The sequence below is a fragment of the Dendrobates tinctorius genome, unplaced genomic scaffold (genome assembly GCF_039654945.1).
Source record: "Dendrobates tinctorius isolate UK_male_01 unplaced genomic scaffold, ASM3965494v1 ptg000022l, whole genome shotgun sequence".
In the NCBI taxonomy this organism is placed as follows: domain Eukaryota; kingdom Metazoa; phylum Chordata; class Amphibia; order Anura; family Dendrobatidae; genus Dendrobates; species Dendrobates tinctorius.
In genome coordinates, this window is record NW_027361690.1 from 50,260,666 (window position 1) to 50,277,640 (window position 16,975).

General features: G+C 45.6%; 1 protein-coding gene across 2 annotated transcripts in view; it reads left to right on the plus strand.

Annotated features, from left to right (window-relative positions):
- The window catches only part of MFGE8 (milk fat globule EGF and factor V/VIII domain containing), an 80,776-nt gene that overhangs the window by 19,392 nt on the left and 44,409 nt on the right, over nt 1–16,975 (plus strand). For both annotated transcript variants that reach the window (XM_073568708.1, XM_073568707.1), the window contains exon 2: nt 16,142–16,264. In XM_073568708.1, the coding sequence (XP_073424809.1) occupies nt 16,142–16,264 (123 nt within the window). The remainder of the gene's footprint in view (nt 1–16,141; nt 16,265–16,975) is intronic.

Genomic DNA, 16,975 nt, shown 5'->3' on the forward strand with positions numbered 1-16,975 from the left:
TGTGATTTTCTGGATTTTTTTTTCTTAGTTTGTCTCCCATAGTTGAGGTCTACCTATGATGTAAATTACAGACGCCTCTCATCTTTTTAAGTGGTGGAACTTGCACTATTGCTGACTGACTAAATACTTTTTTGCCCCACTGTATCTGTCTGTCTATCCATCTAGCCATAGATCTATCTATCTATCGATCTATCCATCTCTGTTTATGTCTCTATCTATCTCTGTTTATGTCTCTATCTCTATTTATATGTCTATCTATCATCTATCTATCGATCTATCTATCTATCTTTCTATCTATAGTGTAAGGTAGCGCTGTCATTTAAGTAGGGGATCACTCGCTTGGCAGCCACAAAATCAGATCCGGCACAGGTTTTCCATCAAATCATAACAGTCCATGCGGTTTATTAAACATCATAAACCATGACCAGCAATATATAAACGGCATAGCGTCCATGACAGAGCTTCACTCTGTTAGCAATGTCCAATTTGCAGGCTTTTCAGCCTCACAGTTATATCTCACCCCGTCAGGGTTCTCTCATGGCTGCTTCTCCATACTGCAGACATTCATTCCCTCCAGGGAACTCTCAGGCACTTGCAGCCATTAAACATAGCATCCACACGTGCTGTCAGGCAGGAAGCCCCATCTCAGCGGGACCTTCCACACTGGACCAACCAGGACCCAGCATTCACCTCCATGTGACCTACCCTGGCCACATTATATGGTCCATAGCCACGCCCACTGGGTCACATGACTCTGACCTCATCACAGGTCCTTCAAGCCTTTACACACTCTTTACAATAGTGCTTTAAACACACCCCCTGGGTGGGTTTGTAGGTAACCAGGCCCGCCCATCTCTCTAGTTACCTGGAAACTTCTCCCTTACACATTGAAACAACACCTCAGCAGTATCACTGCTGATCAACACACAAGTCTCCATCCCAAAGCCACCCACTTTGAGATACATAACGACCATTCAGTATTCTGCCATCAACCTTTCTCCTGGGACATCCACACAGCGCTCCCTAGCAGACTCAGTGGTTACTACACCACATTAGCTATCTATCTCTATATCTATTTATCCATTATCTATCTATCCCATATCTATCTGTCTATATCTATATAGCTTTATACCCTATGAGGGGGGGCAGCATTATACCCTATGAGGGGGTGCATTATACCCTCTGAGGGGGGAGCAGCATTATATTCTATGAGGGGGCTGCATTATACTATATGAGGGGGCTGCTTTATATTCTGTGAGGGAGGCTACCCCAACTCCTACATAATTAAGATTTGTACTACGTTATATTATACCCGGATTTTAGCGTGTTTTACAGCACAATTGGTGGTCTTGTATTTATTTCTATGTATCTACATAGTGGGCCCCAAGAATGATTTTCTCTGGTGGGCCCAAGGTGTTCCAGTCCGACGCTGCCCGACGTCCACAGATGGGGGTTGTGCTCATAGCCCAACACCATGCAGGATGCTGAGCATTTGCCACATAACACCAGGATTGGCAAATTCGCCACTCGTGCCCTGTGCTTTTCACAGATGAAAGCAGGTTCACACTGAGCACATGTGCCAGAGTCTGGAGATGCTGTGGAGAGCGATCTTCTGCCTGCAACATCCTTCAGCATGACCGGTTTGGCAGTGGGTCAGTAATGGTGTGGGGTGGCATTTCTTTGGAGGGCCGCACGGTGTTGGGCTGTGAGCACAACCCCCCTCTATGGACGTCGGGCACCCAGACCATCCTCACGGAGTCGGTTTCTAACCGTTTGTGCAGACACATGCACATTTGTGGCCTGCTGGAGGTCATTTTGCAGGGCTCTGGCAGTGCTACTCCTGTTCCTCCTTGCACAAAGGCGGAGGTAGCGGTCCTGCAACTGGGTTTTTGCCCTCCTACGGCCCCCTCCGTCTCCTGGTGTACTGTCCTGTCTCCTGGTAGCGCCTCCAGCCTCTGGACACTACGCTGACAGACACAGCAAACCTTCTTGCCACAGCTCGCATTGATGTGCCATCCTGGATGAGCTGCACTACCTGAGTCACTTGTGTGGGTTGTAGAGTGCGTCTCATGCTACCACAAATGTGAAAGTACAACCAACATTCAAAAGTGACCAAAACATCAGCCAGAAAGCATTGGTACTGAGATGTGGTCTGTGGTCCCCACCTGCAGAACCACTCCTTTTATTGAGGGTGTCTTGATAATTGCCAATAATTTCCATCTGTTGTCTATTCCATTTGCACAACAGCATGTGAAATTGACAATCAGTGTTGCTTCCTAAGTAGACAGTTTGGTTTCACAGAAGTTTGATTTACTTGGAGTTATATTCTGTTGTTTAAGTGTTTCCTTTATATTTTTGAGCAGTGTTCTTGCGGAGCTGGCCACCTACTTGTAGTGACTGCTGCAGGGCACTACACATCCACCTCCTATTGCGACTACAAGTAGACGGCCAGCTCCGCAAGCAAGTACTTGCGGCTGCCAACACTGATAACAGCTAATCTGTGGGTGAGCTGGGTGTCGGAACTGGCCCACCAGACATTGAGAATCTATCCTGTATACACATTAGATGGCTTATCTTCTTGCCAAAAGGCTACCATATACATTAGATGGTCAACAACATTGTCAATTTCTGAAATACTTTGTCTCGTATGAATGAGGACGTTTTGTTCATGACCTTGAACCTGACAAAAAAAGCATTTCTTCTATGTCCAGCTTTCGAGTCTGCGATGAACTGAATCTTCCAAAAAAAAGTTAATATTGAATAACCATGATTAGGAGTCACAATGTGACATGCTCTTTAAAATCACTTATGTCCTTTTGAATGTTATCTGGATTGTTGGTTTTACTATTACAACCACTAAGGGCAGGAGAGGCTTGTAGCATAGCCAAAGGAAGCCTTGGGTTGGTGCACAGGTGCAGTAGTATGGTATTGGAGGGATTAGCAGGTAGCATAGTCAGTAGGGAAGCCAGAGGTCAATACACAGGAGCAGTAGTGTGATATTTGGAGCATTAGCAGGTAGCATAGTTAGTAGGGTAGCCAGAGGTTAATACACAGGAGCAGTAGTGTGATATTGGAGCATTAGCAGGAAGCGTAGTTAGTAGGGTAGCTAGAGGTCAATACACAGGAGCAGTAGTGTGATATTGGAGCATTAGCAGGTAGCCTAGTTAGTAGGGTAGCCAGAGGTCAATACACAGGAGCAGTAGTGTGATATTGGAGCATTAGCAGGAAGCATAGTTAGTAGGGTAGCCAGAGGTCAATACACAGGAGCAGTAGTGTGATATTGGAGCATTAGCAGGTAGCATAGTTAGTAGGGTAGCCAGAGGTCAATACATAGGAGCAGTAGTGTGGTATTGGAGCATTAGCAGGAAGCGTAGTTAGTAGGGTAGCCAGAGGTCAATACACAGGAGCAGTAGTGTGATATTTGGAGCATTAGCAGGTAGCATAGTTAGTAGGGTAGCCAGAGGTTAATACACAGGAGCAGTAGTGTGGTATTGGAGCATTAGCAGGAAGCGTAGTTAGTAGGGTAGCTAGAGGTCAATACACAGGAGCAGTAGTGTGATATTGGAGCATTAGCAGGTAGCATAGTTAGTAGGGTAGCCAGAGGTCAATACACAGGAGCAGTAGTGTGATATTAGAGTATTAGCAGGAAGCGTAGTTAGTAGGGTAGCTAGAAGTCGATACACAAGAGTGGCATTATGGTATTGGAGGATTAGCAGGTAGCATATTCAGTAGGGAAGCCATAGGTTGGTACACAGGAGACAGCAGCATTGCATGACGCAGCGGTATGTGAGAGCTAGACTATAGGCTGGGAGCTCAATAATCTCACGGTGACAGGTTTATAGGTTTATATAGGGTTTTCAATCTGGCTTCATCTTGCGATTTCCTATCAGGAATAACACAGGGTGGAGCCACTCAGGAACAACACAGCTACTGGTATCTGGATTAGCAAGGAACTGTCCAGAGAACTGAAAGTCTTAAGTGGAAGAGCTTCTGCCTGGTGCACAGGAGTTGCCGGGCATATGGCATGGACATATTTGTGCCAACTAGATGGCGATTAGATGTGCTAACATTTACAACGTAGCAAACGGAAAATATTTATATTGCTAATAGCAAATCCTCCGAGTGAAAGTGGATGGTGGAACAGCACATGACACTTATGGAGGAGGACCTCGTAGGTGACTCATAACAAAGTGCATGAGAGGAGCTATGAGCGACGGTGATCTAAAATGACATGCACTGTACACATTTTGGCAGAAGCTTTTGTGAATTGCGGCACTCTGAGCACAATAGATTTAGGCGAAGAGGGACTGAATAATCATGATTGATGCAGAACACTCATGCCAAGGATATTGGGAGGGCAGGGTGCATGTGCTGTCTTCTGTGTTGTATTGCTTAAAGAATCACCTTCTGGCCACCGTCAAGCATGCTTTTGAAGAATGTATATAGTTTGTGTGGTTTTTTTTGTTATCATTTATGTGACCATTTATGTAATAATACTAATATTATGGAAATGTGTACCTTTTTTTTTTTTTTTTTTTTTAATTTTTTTTTTTAATTTATTTTACTCACTTATATAGTGCCATTAATACCACATCACTTTACAAACATTATCACCTCTGTCCTCATTGGGGCTCACAATCTACATTCCCTTTCATTATGTCTTTGGAGTGTGGGAGGAAATCGGAGAACCCGGAGGAAACACAGGGAGAACATACAACTCCGTGCAGATATTGTCCTTGGTTGGAATTGAACCCAGGACCCCAGCGCTAAATAAACTAGCCTGTGGGTATACACTATGCAACATGTTGTCAAAGATTTTTTTCATGTGTTCAGCTGATAATCTAATGAGCTTTACTGATAAATCCCTAGTAAGCTCTTTACGATTGGAAGTGGTCCAGAAAGTACAGGTTGGCTACTTCACTCACTAAAGGGGAAGCAATAAACCCTGCCACGAGAGCCATTAGCCTAATCCACTTGGCCTGGATGTGCCCTAGACCAATGGCTAAAGTGGTTGGTTATCTGGATCTTATCCCCATATTTATACTGATGACTCTGGAGGTCGCTTACAACTCTAAGGGTCCCGTTTCACATAGCGACCCGACAGCGATACAACCTGGTAGGGATCGCTGGTGCGTCGCTAGTAAGCTGCAAAATGGGCAGATCTCTTCAGCGACACAGCAACGATCCGATGATCCGTATAACGACCTCGGCAGTCATTGGTACCTTGTCACACAGCAGCTTCTCTGGCAATTCCCGCCTGTGCGTCTGAGTTCTGCGTCGCCAACGAGGTTGCTCGTCGGCGTCAAACACAGCGATACATGCTGGACAGCGGGACGCCTATGATGAAAAAATGACCCAGGACATTCGAGCACGATCAGCGATATCCAGCGGAGGGGAGAGAGGGTTGTCGCCGCTGCGTGTCACATGTAGCGACGTCGCTGGCGAGGTCGCTGTTGCGTCACAAAGTCGGTGACGCTTCAGCGATCTCGCTATGTGAGACGGGGACTTTACATTCTATGATTCTATTGAGATGGTTTAGTGAATCCTCCTTTGAGCAGCGGGTTGGACACGATAAACCTGGGGGTCCTACCCAACCCTAACATTCTATGATTTATACCACCTTACATTTTAAACACCAATATTTTGAACCCTTTCCCCTCACGTATAAAGCTTCTCAAAAATATACATTCATCTTGGAATGATTTGTGTAGGCCCTGCAACTATGATGTCTTTTGCATTGGGCAATCTTCTGAAAACAGTTTGTCGGCACGTCTATATCCTTGTCTCTTGTTTGATGCTGGAAGTCATGGCATACAGGATTCTTTTGTAAAGCTTCTTCATTTTGCAGGGCGGCTTACTGAAACCTCTGTCTTCCCTTTTTTGTTATATTATACAACCAAAAGAACAAATGTCTCCTGAGGCATATGATTAATGTTACCAGACCTCTAATTTTCGCTGCATGGAAATCCACTTTTTAACAGGCCACAATTTGCTGGTCTTGCTGGAAGCAGGCATATGGAGGAGTTTCCAAGTTTATCTCTATATAAAACCAACATTTCTTTTCAAGACATAAAATCCACATTACACTTTTTCTCTCACTTCAACTTGATTCCATCTCTTTAAGGATCATTTTTGTTTCTGCTTTTATCGTCCCTAAACAGAAATCACTACAGGACACACAAACCGAGACCAAGATGACTATTTCAATACGGTTTTCTCCAGTCTGTTTTTAATGTCACAAAACATTTGAATACTATCCTTCCATTATCTTTGTGACCACACTGCAGTATGGTGGACATCATAACTGTGTCTTTTTATCCAATTATACTGTGTGCTTATTATTTATATTACATGTACATCTATTGGATATAGAAGTCTTAAAGGGGTTGTCTGGTCTAAATCAATAAGTCTGCAGTCACTCTGTGTGACTGCAGACTAATGAATCCCTCCCCGGGCACGCACTGTATTCTGTCAGGAATCGCCGAATTCAGACCCAGGAACGTAGGGTATGTATGAGTTATACATGCTCCTGGCCAGTGGGCATAGCCTCGCTCTATGCAGTTGTGTGGAGCGAGGTCACGCCCCCTAGTCGGACAAGTCCACTGGCCGTCCTCTTCACTTGTTGGAACGCGGTCTCTGTTCTACCCCAGTGCATGGAGCAAGGCCGCACCCTCTAGTCGGACATGCCCAATGGCCGTCCTCTTCGCTGGTCGAGGCGCAGTCTCAGCTGTACACGGGTGTATGTTGCGAGGCTGCACCCATAGACTGGAATTATGTATGACTCATACGTACCCTTTGGTCCCAGGTCTGAAACCGGTGAATCCCCGCAACGCAGAGTGTGTGCACTGGGGGATTCATAAGCCTGCAGACTAAAGCCCCCGTCTCACATAGCGAGATCGCTGTTGCGTCACCGATTTTGTGACGCAACAGCGATCTCACCTGCAATCTCGCTACATGTGACACATAGCAGCGATCGGGCCCCTGCTGCGATGTCGCTGATTGTGCTCGAATGTCCTGGGCCATTTTTTGATCGCTGGTGTCCCGCTGGCCAGAATGCATCGCTGTGTTTGAGAGGGACAACAACGAACGACCTCAATACTACAGGTCTGAGAGACAGGGTCCCAACGACCGTAGTATCGTTCCGTATCGTTGCTGCGTCGCTGTTGAGATCTGACTGTTTGACATCTCACCAGCAACCTCGTAGCACCAGCGATCCCTACTAGGTCGCATCGTTGTCGGGATTACTGGTGCGTCGCCAAGTGTGACAGTACCCTTAGCAATTTTTGACTGGACCCCTGTATTTCGGTTTGTCCCTTTATTAATAGTTCTTTTGTACTTGAGGAAAGGGGGCGGGGGAGTACGTGTATGTCTAGCATATTCTCCCATGTCACCATCCACTAAGTTATTGCCCAACTCCAGTTAGGTTTTAGATATGTGACTAATGAATTATGTAAATGTACTAGTAATAGAAATTTCTGTGGAATCTAATCAGATGTTCTAGATCTGCTATTTTTGGTGGATTTACATGGAAAGACTTACTATGTGTTTTCATGTTTTTAAACCAAGTACCCACTACTGAAATACATTGCAAACACTCCAACAACACTCTGAAAACATTCTATAAATGATTTCTACTAGAGCCAAACATGTGTGTGAGCCCACATGCAAATTTAATTGTTTCTGCATATTCATTTATTAATCTACATAGTGCTAGCCAGTCTCTTTAGTTTCAGCACTGAGCATTGTTGGGTGTAGCTACCTCCTTCTTGCCAATCTTTTTAATTGAAGCAGTGTATAGTTTTTTCGGAATCTTCAGTGTACTTGAGACCTACGTGCTGAAAGGCGAGTCTTTAGTTTAGGGTCCCATCTCAGAGAGGTCGTTTTGTCATCGGCAGATGGGCTGACACTTTGATTACTAGCACAAGGGGCCTGAGTTTTTACATGTGTAGCAATATTGGAATTCATTATTATTATTTATTTATAAAGCACCATTGGTTCCATGGGAGAAGTCTTGGAGCTGGTTGGGTGAGGAGCGAATAAGTGTGGAGGAGAGAAGGATGTCTTGGGAGGACAGGAGATTACGTGAGGGAAGGTATCGGGAGATTAGTTCAGAGATGTATGGAGGAGACAGGTTGTAGATGGCCTTGTAGGTCAGTATTAGTAATTTGAATTTGGATACGCTGAGGGAGTGGGAGCCAGTGAAGAGATTTGCAGAGGGGAGAAGCGGAGGAGTAGCGAGGAGAGAGATGAATTAGTGGGCGGCAGAGTTGAGGATGGACTGGAGAGGTGCAAGGGTGTTAGGGAGGCCACAGAAAAGGATGTTGCAATAGTCGAGGCGGGAGATGAGAGTATGCACAAGCATTTTAGTAGATTGAGGGTTGAGGAAGGAACGGATTCTGGAAATATTTTTGAGCTGGAGGCGACAGGAGGTGGAGAGAGCTTGGATGTGTGGTTTGAAGGACAGGGCAGAGTCAAGGGTTACTCCGAGGCAGCGGACCTCTGGTACGGGGAAAAGCGTGACGTTGTCAATTGTTATAGAAAGGTCGGGTAAGGAAGATCTGTGAGATGGGGGGGAAAGATGATCAGTTCAGATTTGTCCACATTGAGTTTGAGGAAGCGAGAGGAGAAGGAGAATGTGGCTGATAGACACTCTGGGATTCTGGAGAGCAGAGAGGTGACGTCTGGGCAAGAGAGGTAGATCGGAGTATCATCGGCATAAAGGTGGTACTGGAATCCGTGGTACTTTGAGTTGCCCCAGGCCAAGTGTGTAGATTGAGAAGAGTAGGAGTCCTAGAACAGTGCCTTGGGGGACTCCAACAGAGAGAGGGTGGGATGAGGAGGCAGTGTGGGAGTGGGAGACGCTGAATGTGCGGTTGGAAAGGTATGATGAGATCCAGGATAGGGCGATGTCTTTGATGCCAAAGTAGGAGGCAGTGGTCAACTGTGTCGAAAGCAGAGGACAGGTCTAGAAGGAGGAGTATAGAGTATTGTCCGTTAGCTTTGGCTGTATGTAGGTTGTTGGTAATTTTGGTCAGGGCTGTCTCAGTGGAATGATGGAGGCAGAAGCCAGATTGTAGATTGTCAAAGAGCAAGTTAGATGAGAGGTGGGAGGAAAGTTCAGCGTGGACATGCTGCTCCAGGAGTTTAGAAGCGAATGGGAGCAGCGATATTGGGCGATAGCTGGACGTGGCTGTTGGATCGAGGGATGGCTTTTTAAGGATATGCGTGATTGTGGCATGTTTGAAAGCCGAAGGGAAGGCACCAGAAGTTAGTGATAGGTTGAAGAGGTGGGTTAGGGATGTGATAAGAGTGGTGGTGATGTTGGGGAGGAGGTGGGATGGGATAGGGTCAAGTGCACAAGTGTGATTTGGAGAGAAGATGAGCAAGCTCTCCTTCAGTGATGTTAGCTAAGGAGGTTATGGGGTTTGGGCATTGGTCTGGCATACAAAGGGGTTGTGGTGGTAGGGCAATAAAGACTTGCCGTGTTTGGTCTATCTTGTTTTTTAAGCATGCGGCAAAGTCCTCGGCAGAGATAAGGGAAGTCGGAGGGGGCAGTGGTGGGCGGAGGAGGGAGTTAAAAGTATTGAACAACTGTTTGGGGTTGTGGGATAAGGAAGATACAAGGGATGTAAAGAAAGCCTGTTTAGCAGAGGTGAGAGCTGATTTGAATGCAAGTGTTGCTTGTTTGAGTGAAGTCGTCTTGCGAATGCATTTTCTTCCAGCGCCCTTCTGCAATTCTGGATGCTTGCCGAAGCTTTTTAGTGGTGTTATTTTGCCAGGGTTGTCTATTGATTCGTCGCACTCTGTTATGCATGACAGGGTCGACTGAGTCGATGACTGATGCAAGAGTGGCATTGTAGAAACTAGTGGCAGTGTCAGTGTCGTGGAATGAGGATATGGAGGACAGTGGTACAATAGAGTCAGAGAGTGTGCAAGTGTCTAGATGTGTGAGGTTTCTGCGAGGGTGCGCATGCTGCTGGACATGGGTGACAGGTGAGAAGGACAGGGATGAGAAAGTGAGTAGATGGTTGTCAGAGGGAGAGGGGAGGTGGTGAAGTTAGAAAGAGAGCAGAGGCGGGTGAAGACCAGGTCTAGTGTATGTCTGTCTGTGTGGGTGGCTGAGGAGGACCAGTGAGTAAGTCCATAGAATGAAGTAAGGGACAGGAGTTTGGAGGCTGCTGACTGGTGGGTGTCAGTGGAGATGTTGAAGTCACCCATGATTATGGTGGGAATGTCAGTAGAGAGAAAGTGAAGGAGCCAGGTAGAGAATTGGTCAGTGAAGGCAGTGGTCGGACCCGGAGGTCGATATAAGATAGCCACTTGGAGGTTGGAGGGAGAATAGGTGCGGACGGAGTGGGCTTCAAAAGAGGGGAGGACAAGGGAGGGAAGAGATGGGATTGGGTTGAAGGTGCAGTTGGAAGAAAGGAGAAGGCCCACTCCTCCGCCATGTCTGTTGCCAGGGCGAGGAGTGTAGGTGAAGTGGAGGCGGTGTCGGGAGGGTGTCAGCCATGTTTCGGTGAGGCCAAGGAAGGAAAAGTTACGAGAGGTAAAGAGGTCATGAATCACATGGAGTTTATTGCAGATGGAGCGAGCATTCCAGAGTGAGCCAGAGAGTGGGAGTAGGGTGGTGGTTGTCAGAGGCACGGATTTGAGGTGGGAAAGATTTCTGGTGTTTGTGTTGGTTTGGGAACGATAGAAGGGGGTGCTAATGGGAGGGATGAGCTGTGGGGGTCCAGGGTTGGGAGATATGTCGCCAGCAGTGAGAAGCAGAGAGAGGTAGAGCATGTGGGAGAAGGAGAGTGGGCGGCTTGTTTTGTATTTTATTAGGAGAGCTCTGAGGTTGAGGAGCCGGTCAGGTGGGGAGGCAAAAGGGAAGGAGAGATTATTATTTGGTTAGCGGGTGCTGGGGTTTGTGGATAGCGAAGGAGAATGAGGGTTAAAGGAGCCAAAACTGTTAGAGCTTATGTCAGCATGGTGAGAGTAATTTCGAAGGCATAAGAAATTTAGTACATTTAAAAGCAGCGTTTAGTCGTACCTTCTGGTCACTTCAGGATCATTTCAGGCATTATTTCATGTGTATATAATGTTTGAAAAGTGCTGTTACGTAACGTATATTAGTTTTGTATGGCAGCCACAGCATACTTTCACCTGCTTAGTCATTTCATGGTAAAGGTAGTCTTGGCCAACTTCTATATATTTTTTTGTTAAAATTGCACTACTCACAACGCTATGATTATGCCCCATCTTACGTAATCTACCTTGTATAGTGTATGTACCGTATCCCCTAAAAACAAGGCTTGTATGACCTAGGGTACCACAGTTTGAGAACCTAGCTTCTTAACAATGCCATTGATCTTTATTTGTTTCCCCTGTACACCATGGACTATCCTGTCTTTTTAAGACAAGTAGAGAGATATGTTTGCCCTTAAAATGGATCTGTCATCAGATTTTGTGATTTTGGAAAAACTTAGCAAAAAGTGGTACATAAGCAATGAATTTATTTGACTGGTAGGCTTTCATTGGCATACCTAATGACTATCGGGCAGGAAAACTTTGCAAAAGTATCTCTTTATATCAAACTGAATGTGTGTGTGTATCACCAACCAATCACGAAGCATCTTTCATTTCAACAGAGCTGTTCAAAAGAATCTGAGCTGTGACTGGTTGCTATGAGCAAGTTTTCCCACTTGACAACACCTCTGCAGACACTGACATGGTGGTAGAAATCTAGCATCCCCGGGAACATAAGCTCTCAGCCATTGTCTGCCCCCCAAAAAGGAGCAGAGAGCGCATGACAGAAATGAATCCACCCCCCCTCCTGTGCCCATATATGTACACATCACACATCCATCCCGTAGGCACATCTTCCCTCTTAAAGGGATCATTGGTATGGGAGTCAGCGCAAATCCATCCAGCGCTTTGGTACTGACCCCAGGCCTCTCTTAAAGGGATCTCCGGTATGGAAGTCAGGGCAATTGCCTTCAAATGCTCTGGTACTGACCCCAGGCCTCTCTTAAAGGGTTCTCCTGTATGGAAGTTAGGGCAAATCCCTCAGCGCTCTGATTCTGACCCCAGGGTTCTATTGAAGGGATCATTGGTATGCAAGTCAGGGCAAATCCACTCAGCGCTCTGGTTCTGATCCCAGGCTCTCTTAAAGGGATACCCAGTATGGAAGTGAGGGCAAATCCACTCTGCGCTTTGGTTCTGACCCCAGGCCGCTCTTAAAGGGATCCCCGGTATGCAAGTCAGGGCAATTGCCTTCAAATACTCTGGTACTGACACGAGGCTCTCTTAAAGGGATCCCCGGTATGGCTGACGGGATGATGTGGGATATTTCGTGGTAGTTGTCCGGTGGCTCTGGCTGACGGGACGATGTGGGATATGAGGGGTACTAGTCTGGTGGCTTTGGCTGATGGGATGATGTGGGATATTAGGGGTAGTAGTCCGGTGGCTCTGGCTGACGGGATAATGTGGGATATTAGGGGTAGTAGTCCGGTGGCTCTGACTGATGAGACGATGTGGGATATTAGGATTAGTAGTCCGGTGGCTCTGGCTGACGGGATGATGTGGGATATTAGGGGTTGTTGTCCGGTAGCTCTGGTCTGACAGGATGATGGGGGATGTTATAGTGCGTGCGCGGTCCCCCCGATGGGCGGTTCGTGTGGCTGCGTCCCATGCATGGCACTGCGCAAGCGCGGTGCTTTGTGACGGACGCGTCACGTGACCGGAACTGTCGGAGTGGGTGGCGCGTGCGCCGTGGCCTGTTGGTACGCGTCACTGGATTGCGCCTCTGATACAGCTTGGCTCCTGCTGATGATGTCATGTAGGTGAGAGGGAATTCTGCCTATACATCGATGTGTGAGTCCTCATATGATTGGCCTTTTGGGGCTGGCGCCATTATTATGTGAATAGGGATTGGCGGATTATACATGGATATGTATCATTGTTAGTGATTGGTGTGTTATTTCCATGAATACTTTTGATGCATGACGACTATTGGTGGGTTCACTCTGGGTTGTTTGTTTATGTATGTAATGTTTTTGTAATATTTCTAATATGATCATAACCATTATTGATATTGATTAGATAAATTGTTATATTGAACATATATGTATCTGATGGATGTATTTGTATGTATTTTATGTATGTTTTTGTGGTATTTTATACTGGCAGAATAAATCTTTGATACGATTTTTCACCTGGATTGGATGCTGTTCCTTTTTCTTATATGGACATTTGTTCATTTGGGTCCATGAACCTTTGAACCTGCATCCACTCTTCCGCTGTGCTGTCGGCTGCTCTTTGCTGCACACTGTAGTTTCTTCAAGAAAATGGCGGCCGATTCCGGCGCTACAACATGCCCAGAACAGGACAGCGCTGGACACAGGGAAGAAAGGTGAGTATAAATGTTTTTTTTTTTTTTTGTAATGTGTGCAGTTTAATAGGGGTGAGGGGGACCATTCAAATCAGGATTGGGGGGTGAGAGGACAATGCATACCACGAAAGGGGGGGGGTGAGGGGACCATGCATACCACAAAAGGGGGGTGAGGGGACCATGCATACCAGGATAGGGGGTGACGGGACCATGCATACCAGGGTAGGGGGGTGAGGGGACCATGCATTCCAGGATTGGGGGGTGAGAGGACCATGCATTCCAGGATTGGGGGGTGAGAGGACCATGCATTTCAGGATTGGGGGGTGAGAGGACCATGCATTTCAGGATTGGGGGGTGAGAGGACCATGCATACCAGGATTGGGGGGTGAGGGGACCATTCACACCCGGATTGGGGGGTGAGAGGACCATGCATACCAGGACTGGGGGGTGAGAGGACCATGCATACCAGGATAGTGGGGTGGGGGGACTATGCATACCAGGATAGGTGGGTGAGGGGACCATGCGTACCAGGATTGGGGGGTGAGAGGATCATGCATACCATGATAGGGATGAGGGGGTACCATGCATACCACGATAGGGATGAGGGGGTGCCATGCATACCAGCATTGGGGGTTGAGGGAACCATGAATACCAGTATATGGATAAGGGGGCACCATGCATACCAGGATTGGGGGGTGAGGGTACCATACATACCAGGATAGGGATGAGGGGTGCAGCACATACCAGGATGGGAGACCATATACCAATAAAAATGCCCGCCACCTGGGCATAGAACGGGTTCATAGCTGATATATAATTTAAAAAAAAGAATATATATATTTTTTGCCAAAATGGGAAAGAAAAAGGATGTGTCGGCTGCTGAGAAGCAACAAATTGTGGAGTATTTAGGTCAAGGCATGACTACAATCAACATTGCCAAGGCACTTCATCGTGATCATCGCACAATCAAGAAGTATGTAGCTGATTCCCAGCACACACGTGTGCGTGCTGATAAGGAAAAATTGAGGACTCTTTCCAACAGGCAATTGCATCAGGTTAAAAGAGCAACTGCAAAAATGCCTTGTCATAGCAGCAGACAAGTTTTTGAAGCTGCTGGTGCCTCCAACGTCCCCCGAACAACAAGATGCAGGGTCCTTCAGAGGTTTGCCGCTGTGCGTAAGCCATCCTGTCGACCACCTCTATCCACTGCACACAAGCAGAAACGGCTCCAGTGGGCCAAACGATACATGAAGACTGACTTCCAAACTGTTTTGTTCACCGATGAGTGCCGTGCAACGCTCGATGGTCCAGATGGATGGAGTGGAGGATGGCTGGTTGATGGACACCCCATGAAAACACGGCTAAGGCTCCAACAAGGAGGAGGTGGAGTAATGTTTTGGGCTGGAATCATGGGGAGAGAGATTGTCGGCCCCTTTAGGATCCCTGAAGGGGTAAAGATGAACTCCATAATCTATGTGGAGTTTCTAAAACAGCACTTCCTGCCTTGGTTCAAGAGGAAGAACCGTGCTTTCCGCAGCAAGATCATTTTCATGCATGATAATGCACGTCTCATGCTGCAAATAACACATCTGCATCTCTGGCTGCTATGGGCATAAAAGAGGACAAACTCATGGTGTGGCCACCATCTTCCCCTGACCTCAACCCCATTGAGAACCTCTGGAGCATCATCAAAAGGAGTGTCTATGATGGCGGGAGGCAGTTCACATCTAAGCAACAGCTCTGGGAGGGTATTCTGTCCACATGCAAAATAATTGAAGCACAAACCATCCAAACACTGACATTCAATGGACGAGAGAGTTCAGAAGCTTCTTTCGAACAAGGGGTCCTATGTGCAAATGTAACATCACCTAGAATAAAGTTTTGACTTGAAAATTGTTTGATTTCATTTTGTAATAAGCTGATAATGGTTATAATTTCACAATTGACCATTTTTTGTTCAAAATAAAAAGTTTGAAAACTCTGCTGTGCATAATAATTTGGAACATGAATTTTGAGTGTTTCTTATTTTTAAAAATATACTGTTTTCATAGGCAGTTTGTTCAAAAGCATTGCAATTATACTAGAATATTAGATGACTGGAAAATAACAATGACTGCAATTCATATAGGTAATTTAGAGAAAATGAGGAAATATTTTTTGCATAATAATTTGGAACACAGTGTGTGTATGTGTGTGTGTATATATATATAATATATATATATATATATATATATATATATATATAAAATGTAATGAGAAAACGGCACATAATAGAAAATGGTTTTGGGTGCCGGCCCTCCAGGTACATACCAAACATCCAAATAGTCCATCAAAAAAGAAGGCTGCACACCATAGCCATATGGGCTATTGAAAAAGCACTTTATTGAAAACTACTATGGTGTGCTACTTTCTTTTTTCATGGAATATGTGTATGTATGTATGTGTGTGTGTGTATATATATATATATATATATATATATATATATATATATATATATATATATATATATAATATTTTATTCATTATAATTTGTTATAACTAACCGGTTAGTTACTATGCCCTGGCAGCGCCGGGCTATTCAGCTAGTTATAAATAAAACCTTTGTGACATGAATGTTTAAAATAAGTACACCATGTATACGGGACCTATAGAGCTGTGAGAAATGTGTGTTTTACAAGCAATGTGCACTCACGTCCTGATCTCAATATTGTTCTTATGAATAGCTAAACTACGGTATTTATTCCTTGTGGTTTCTTTCATTTTTAGGTGAGCTTTGTGAAACCAACGTATGTCTCAATGGAGGAACCTGTTTTCTCAGTGCCACTAAAGATCACTTTTGTATCTGCCCCGATGGCTTTGCTGGAACAGATTGCAACGTGACAGAGAAAGGTAATGTAGACAGAGAAAGGTAATATAGGCACCGTGTCGCTGCGTAGAGACTGAGTGCTTAATATTACACAAGTCTGACATTATAGGGACTTGTCATTACAAGAGTTTTCCATGACCTGGTACACAAAAACAAAAATATGACTCTTTTTAAGATTAATATGTGTCACACAGTATTCCCCTTTTTTCTCTTCTTTCCATCGCTGATCTGTTTCTTTACAAGTGGCACTTCTTACTGTGGCAATTTCCAGACCGGTGTACTACATTTCCTAGGAAGCCTAGCCATCTCATCTCAGCCAGCACTAGCTTCTCCCAGCTCCATTTTCTGTAATTCAGCCTTCCTCACACACATTCAGCATTGTGTGACATCTGTACAGAATCCAAAACGAGGGAGAACGGAGCTAAGGATTGAGAACATAACCGAAAATGGAGGGGAGGGGTGAATGTGAAAATTGTATGACCTGCGGTGCCACATCACTACCACATGTAAATTAGGTAAAGCCTTCATTATGTAAGAGCCTGACAGCTCATTTAGACGTCTGAGCACAGACAGGCTGCGGTTCTCTCACCTGAAGGCTTTATAGACCCACGGTCAGTCCATGCGTTGCTGTCTATCCTCTGACTGATTTGCATGGACGTCTGAATGAGCCTGAACAATGATTTTGACTTGGTCTTGGGAAAAACCCTCCGGAAATGTTTAAAAATTTTATATTT